At 41.0% G+C, this 6,978-nt stretch overlaps 1 protein-coding gene across 6 annotated transcripts in view; it reads right to left on the bottom strand.

The window, feature by feature from the left end:
* Positions 1 to 3,761: 3,761 nt before the first annotated feature.
* KCMF1 (potassium channel modulatory factor 1) overlaps positions 3,762 to 6,978 on the bottom strand; it is a 191,692-nt gene continuing 188,475 nt past the window's right edge. For all 6 annotated transcript variants that reach the window (XM_077134757.1, XM_077134758.1, XM_077134759.1 and 3 more), the window contains one exon: positions 3,762 to 4,386. In XM_077134757.1, coding sequence (XP_076990872.1) covers positions 4,125 to 4,386 — 262 coding nt within the window. In that variant the 3' untranslated portion in view covers positions 3,762 to 4,124. The remainder of the gene's footprint in view (positions 4,387 to 6,978) is intronic.

Raw genomic sequence — 6,978 nt, 5'->3', positions numbered from 1 at the left:
GGAACCTGAGGCACCATCCCTTACAGCAGTGGGCACAACGTGCAGGGTGTGGGGTAGATTTCAGGTTCGGGATCAACTTTCCTGTGAGATGAACAAACTATCAAAATTCGAATCTGTTAACCAAATTTTGTTTTTGTGGAGTGGCAAATGACTGGAAAGCTGAAAACTGCTGCCCCTCCTGTATTCCAACCCTAGCCTCTCCCCACTCCAAGCTGGAGACAGGCTTCAGTGACAGCCAAGGTGCTTCGCACAGGGCCCCACTCTCCAGGAGAGGATGGTTTTGGGTTTTTAAGCATTTAGTTGGGCTTTAGTTACAGAAAAGGGTGACCCTTTGCCAGCATTAATGTCAGCTTCAGCGTATTATAATTCCGGAAAAATTTCATAACCAATGTTTTACCTGTTATTGCACGAGTCAACGTTGCATGCGCCTACAAAAAAATTAACACAACAGATACCTTGAATATTGTAGAGTGCTTGGAGGTTTTTCTCTGCAAAACTGATGAGTTTCTTGAGCTCTCAGCACCCACACCTCCTGCCATTACTCCTATCATAGGGCTATGACAACCATATTATGCTTTACTACCTCCCTCCGTGGGCTTTGTGACTTCCACAAAAGTTGGGCTCACATCTGAATGCCATTTTCTTATCTTCTGGCTCAGTATACAATAGGCTTATATTTTAACCGAACTTTTTTCTGTGGCAGAGATCCCATTCTAAGACCCCTTTTCTCCAACCACCTACTTCCACCATCTCCTTTCCCTTCCTATTCTCCCTTCAAGTCTCCAATAAATCTATGAACTACTGACGTGTGTGCTGATCCCAAGATCCATGTAGTAAAACGTACAAGGGAAATGGAAAACTAGGCTGGGAGGGGCCTAGTTTTGTATTTGGACCCCCACCCATTTTGTTCACTCTGGCTCACTGACCACGTAACACAGGCTTGGTGACTTTTGAAATTCTTTTTAGTTTTAGTACATTATTGAAATTTCAAATATCGATTGAGAAAAATGGGGGGGGGGGGACAGGATAATAGGATGGGTTCTGTGTTACTTTTGTTAATCTAATGAAATCATCTGCATTCCTCCGGGCCACGGGGAGATGTGCTTTCTCTCATTGTACCTGAGTCTCATCACAGAAGAAACAAAAATCCACTACTCTGTCAAGAACAGGTCTAGGTTCCAGCTCTGTTTTTTAAAACTATGCAAACTAAACACAACTCCAAACAGCTTACTGTGGTCAATTGCACCAACTGTATCTTATGCCTGCAGCTAAAGAAGACACAAGAATTCCTATTTGTTCTAAGAGTTGAAAGATTTCAGGAAAGCAAACAAATGAAAAACCAGCCTAGGAAGTCATGAGGTAGATTAAACTATTTCAATCAAATTTCACATTCTGATTTTCCCTGTGATGAAATATCCAGGAGAGTGATGCCCATGGATATCCTACACACAGCTGCACTATAGCTTAGCAGGAGTTATCTTTGGAATTCTTAAACATATTGTATATCTCATTCCATCAATTATACAGAAATAGAAACAAGCATAGTTGTAAACTGTGAGGGTTCTCTATGAGACATGAAATTTAACTCCTTCCAGAACACCTTAAGCAGAAAGACTCAAATTATTCCCAAACAGGACTTAAAGTGCAGAACACTTACCAATTTATATCATCCTAGACACTCATAGCTCAACAAAACAAACTAAAACCCCTCAAAATTCAGGATCTGGTTCTTAGAAATTTGCAAGTCTAGTAAAAACAACGGTGTATTTCAATTTTGTTTCCTCTCCATCAGTCTCTGCAAGTTATTTTTATTCAGTAGTACATCCACTATTATGCTAATTCAGAAACTAAAGAAAAAGGACACAAGAATTTGAAGGGCTGAAATATATTTTTATATTGATATTGTGTCTTTCTACCCTAAAATAATACATTTTTATTGATTACATACAGCATGAGGTGAGGTATTTGTAAAATATCTGATAAAAAATAATGAATATACAGTATTCTACATGAGATGGAATCTTATGAACCTTTAGGTCTTCTGAAGTGTTAAATTGATTATCTAAATTAAACTGCCCTGAATGGACTTACAGTTGGTTCCTTAAAACCATGTTAAGAAAGGAAGGATCTTACATATTCCCAGAATTTGTGCACAAAGGGAAAGCACATATATTGGCAATTTCTATTTCTCACATTCAAAGTAACACATTCACACAAAATCAGGATCTTCATGTTTAGCATACAGAGAAAAAAAGATGCTGGAGTAGAGATACAGAATCTCTGAGCAATGATTAGGCTAAGTCACCAATACCAAAGAAATTCAAGTGCTCAACAGTCTTGAAAATGCTTTATTGAAATGTGTGACTTATGTGCAGAAGATGTGTTTGAAAAGACCACAGCTTGAAAACTGGTTTTTGAAACTTCTCAACAACGAATTAAAGAAAGAAAGGAAAAAAAAAATCCCTATCGGAGTTAACTTCTAGTATAACCAGAAGCCTGGTGTAAAATTTTTGTAATACAGAAACTAAAGAAAACAAAACAAAGCTATTGTATTGGAAGTCGTTGGAGTCTGAAGTTTCAGAGGAGGAGAAGCAACAGTTTTTTAGACCCGTGGGTGACTTCTTTTTTTGGTTACATGTGGATGAACATGGACTTCACAGTTCTCAGAGGAACACTGGAGGGTGTTCCGGCCTGTACGCTTGTTGTGTTGGAGAAACGGAAGAACACAGACAGGAGGGGAAAGGGAGAGGAAAAGAATGACGGGAAAGAGAGGGTGGGCCGAGAAAACGTTCAGAGAAGAGAACTGGAACGAGACATGATTAGGTTAAGTCTAGTTTATAAATTTATCAGAAGCTGTGCGCACCTTTTTTAAAAGTCCTAAATTTACATTCCAAAAACTGCCCCCCACCCAATCCCAAACCCGCCATCCCTGCCTTGGAGCTATTGTGAAAGTCTATGCACAAAAAACTGAAACAAAAAATAACCCGGCCCTTCTATACCCCAAAACAAACCCAAAAGAGCTGTACATTTATTTTTTACACATAGAATTAATAATATAGGCATATAGGTGGCATGATTCAATTAAAAGGCTTTACTTTTTTTATGCCAGGAAAAAACCCAATAAATAAAAGGTGCTAAAGTTACCCTTAAGAATTTGGTTGTAATATATTGACAAAGTCTGGGAAGGCAAATCCTCAAAGCTCCCCTGATACTGTCTCAGCAAACTACAAAACAAATACATAAATAATGCAAAATAAGATTGAGAATGTGAGATTTTTAAAAACAGAGACAACATAATTCAGGTTAACGTTGTTGAACAGTGAACAAATGAATTCATCTAAACCTGAATAAAACATACTTAACAATCAAAAACATTTTCAACAACCACAAAAAGAAAAACTTTAAACAATTATGAAGAGGATTTGTTTTTAGGGCACACAGTGCACCTGCAGCAGATGCCAACAGTAGCTTTACTGGTGTCTTCTGCGGACGAGGTAGAGCCGGGCTGGCTCCACAGGACAGGGCAGGGCAGCCCGGCCTCGGGCCCCGACTCCACTGCAGAGCTGGCTTTGTGCGGAGGAGGCACACACAAAGGTGGTTCAGGCAGACATTACTCAAGAGCTACTTGTCATGTAACCATTGAATAATGTTTGGGAAAGCTTTGGGCTTTTTTTATTTTTAAGTTTTACTCCTTGTATTTAATTTTTTAAATAACAAGGTCACTAAAACTCATGCACGCTGCAAAAAACCTCATGCAGTAGTTAAGGTAAACCATCCAAGCAGTTTTTATTCATTAATATTCATAAATACACACAGCAGCTTCATTAGAGATTTCAATTTTCCTCTTCAGTTTGAATGTGGAATATTAGGAGAGCCTTTTGCATGTCAAGGTACAGGAAGCAGAGATCACCCCTGCACTGCTACCTACATTTACCTGCTAGAAGTAAAAATTAGTTAAGTGGAAATGATTATCATATATATTTTCTCTCTTCCTTTTGAATGTACACAATGTAACAAGAGTGACAGACCTGAAATTACAATCACCAAACAAACCCAATATAGTTGTTGTCCACTTTCATTGGCAAATACAGCACAGAGGACATTGTCTGCGAATTGGGATGTCATCAAAGAGGAGGTGGTGGAGGCTCATTTCCTTTATTACTCTCTTTTAAATTTAGGTTTTCTAAAGCAACATCTAAAGGCATAATATCTACACAGCCCATAGCACCGAAATCTGCCATCTCCCCCCGTTCATCCTCGTCTGAGGACGAGCTCTCTTCGCGCACTAATGTGGACAGAAGGAGCTCTTGGACAAACAGGCTGCGGTCTGCACGCTCGCTTTCCACAGACTGGCGCTCGGTTTCAGACATTTTAGGGTCATTCAACCTGTGTGAGTTAAAGAGAAAAGAGCTGATTGGTAAAGGTTCGTGAACAATGCCATGGCCGCGCCCTCTGCTCTCTGCGCTCCGACCCATCCCATCCCCTTCCCCATGCTAGCAGCAATGCTGTTGTCCTGAGGTACACATTTGTACTTTAATTAGATTCAATGAGAAGAGAAGAAAAACAAAAAACATTTGGACTTCTCCCACACCTTCAGAGAAAACTGTGGTGAAAGCTTTTCTGAGGAAAAACAGGATTTCTAACACAGCAGATGTCTGGGGAAATAGTGACTTCCCTAGCCGGAATTTCACCCATGGTCACAAAAAAACAAATCTGCAGTGACTACAATGTTCAACTAAGAAAATCCCAACTTTTCCCCAATTTTTCTCAGTCCCTTCCACTTAGCTTTTCCTGAAATAAAGGTCTGCTCAGAAGTCTCCAAGAGCAAGAAAACACACATACACATACCACATTCCCCTACCAAGGACTGTGCAGCAGGCAGACATGAGCTCCACCTGCCCGACATGCTCACCTACTGCGTGCGTTCGTCAAGTCAGGACAGGCTAGGGGGCAAAGCCATGTGCACAGAGATGTGCCAGGAGGTGAGAATCCTACTGACCAACTCGGCACAAACCTGGTGAACGACTTAAAAATGACAACTCTTCAATTAAAAATAAACAAAATTCTGCCTAGATTAGGTATTGTTTTTATTTCTCTACACTTTTAGTGGCAAAGAGAGACTAGCTGGAGCACTGGGTCAGGAGGCCTGGCAGCCATACACCAGGCATGTCTCTCGAGAATCCAGATGCCCTCAGAGCCCAGAGAGAGGTCCACTCAAGCTCCTCCACCAGCAGGGTACCTACCCTCAGTCCTCCTTCAGACACCCCAAAGCACTCAGTGTGGATAGTTACTCTGTTTTAAGTGCTTTTTACATGCTTTTAGGCTTCATAATAGTTCTATGAATTAGGTCCTATTATTATCAAAATTTTACAGGAAGAGGAAACTGAAACAGAGGTTAAGTAACTTGTTCATAATCTCATAGCTGTTAAGTACAAGACCACAGAATGATCAGATCTATGACTCAGAAAACAAATGAAATATCAAAAGAGAGTACGCAATGGGATAGGAGATTGAACAGAAGGCTACATATTTTCAGTCCAAAAGTATAAGAGTATTGAGGAGGAGCCAAGATGATGGCTTAGTGAGGTGTGGAATTTAGCTGGTCCTCCAGAGCAGCTACCTGGTAAACAGCCAGGAACAGTACAGAACAACTGCTGGGACCACATCAGTGACCGGACACACAGCGTACCCCAGTATGGACAAGCTGGACTGGCTGTGATCCCCTCAGAACTGAGAGTCCCCCAAGCCATGGTGGCTGGCACCCCTCCCCCACAGGCTACTTTCCAGAGGGGAAAGGAAAGAGACTTTACTAACAACAGCAGGGGCAGAACCCAACCAAGCTCCAATTGTGGAATTAACAAATTCTGATTACTAAAAATAGGCCCTCAGCTCAGCTGAACCTTGAGTAAAAGCTGAGGTTGCTGGTTTTTGCCCTGGTGAAGAGGGGGCAGGGCTGACGGAAAAAGAAAAAAGAAACAAAAAGAAAAGAAAAACCCAGAGGTTTTTTGGATCAGACAACCCAGAATACTTGAAAGGGTCTGGGCCCTGAAGGAAAGGAGGGGGCACATAGGACCTGGAGATACACAGAGCAACGTACCAACTTAAGCTCTTGACTGGCAAACCCGAGGAATGGGGGTCCTGCCCTGAAAAGGAATTTTCTTTTCTTTTCTTTTTTGTGGCTGTGTTTCTATGGCTTGACTGTCCTTGGATAAAGCTGCCCAGGCGTGGGCAGAATTAAGCTTGCTTGAGAGTTTGTTTGGAGGCTGTGCATTCCCCAGGAGAGGAATGGGGCCCAGCTCAGGTGGAATCCTTCCTGCAAGGTATTCAGACCCCAAGATCTGGAAAACTGAAGTGATTAAGAACAACCTACAACTTCTCCTCTGTCTCAACCACACCCCCAGCAGGAGCAGTTTGCTCAAGTTAAAGGTACCACACATCAATCAGGAGATAGAAACAGGGTAAGATATTGGGTAATTGGAGTTGAAGGGATACAGATTGTGCAACAGGACTGAATATAAAAACTCAGAAATGGACAGCACAACACTACCTAAGTGTAATAAAATTATGTTAGAACACGGAATGAAGCTGAATGTGAGAACGATAGAGGGAGGAGGGCTGGGGGCACAAATGAAATCAGAAAGAAAGACGATAAAGACTGAGATGGTATAATCTAGGAACACCTAGAGTGTATAATGATAGCGATCAATGTACAAATTTCAAAAATGTTTTTGCATGAGGAAGAACAAAGGAAGGTCATTACTGCAGGGTGCTGAAAACAGATGGTAATTAATATTTTAAAATTTTAACTTATCTGTGAGACTAAAGCAAAAAAATGTTTATTTGGTACAAAATTTACATGTTGACTAGTGCATTTCCTAATATAACTTATGTAGACAGCTTAACTGAACACTATAAATACATGGAACCTTGAACAGGACATGAGATTTCGTTGGTTTGTCCAGAGTGAAGCCCCAATAA

This window comes from Tamandua tetradactyla, chromosome 17 (genome assembly GCF_023851605.1).
Source record: "Tamandua tetradactyla isolate mTamTet1 chromosome 17, mTamTet1.pri, whole genome shotgun sequence".
In the NCBI taxonomy this organism is placed as follows: Eukaryota; Metazoa; Chordata; class Mammalia; order Pilosa; family Myrmecophagidae; genus Tamandua; species Tamandua tetradactyla.
The sequence above is the reverse complement of the archived record's forward strand: the minus strand, read 5'-3'. Positions and strand labels throughout refer to the sequence as shown.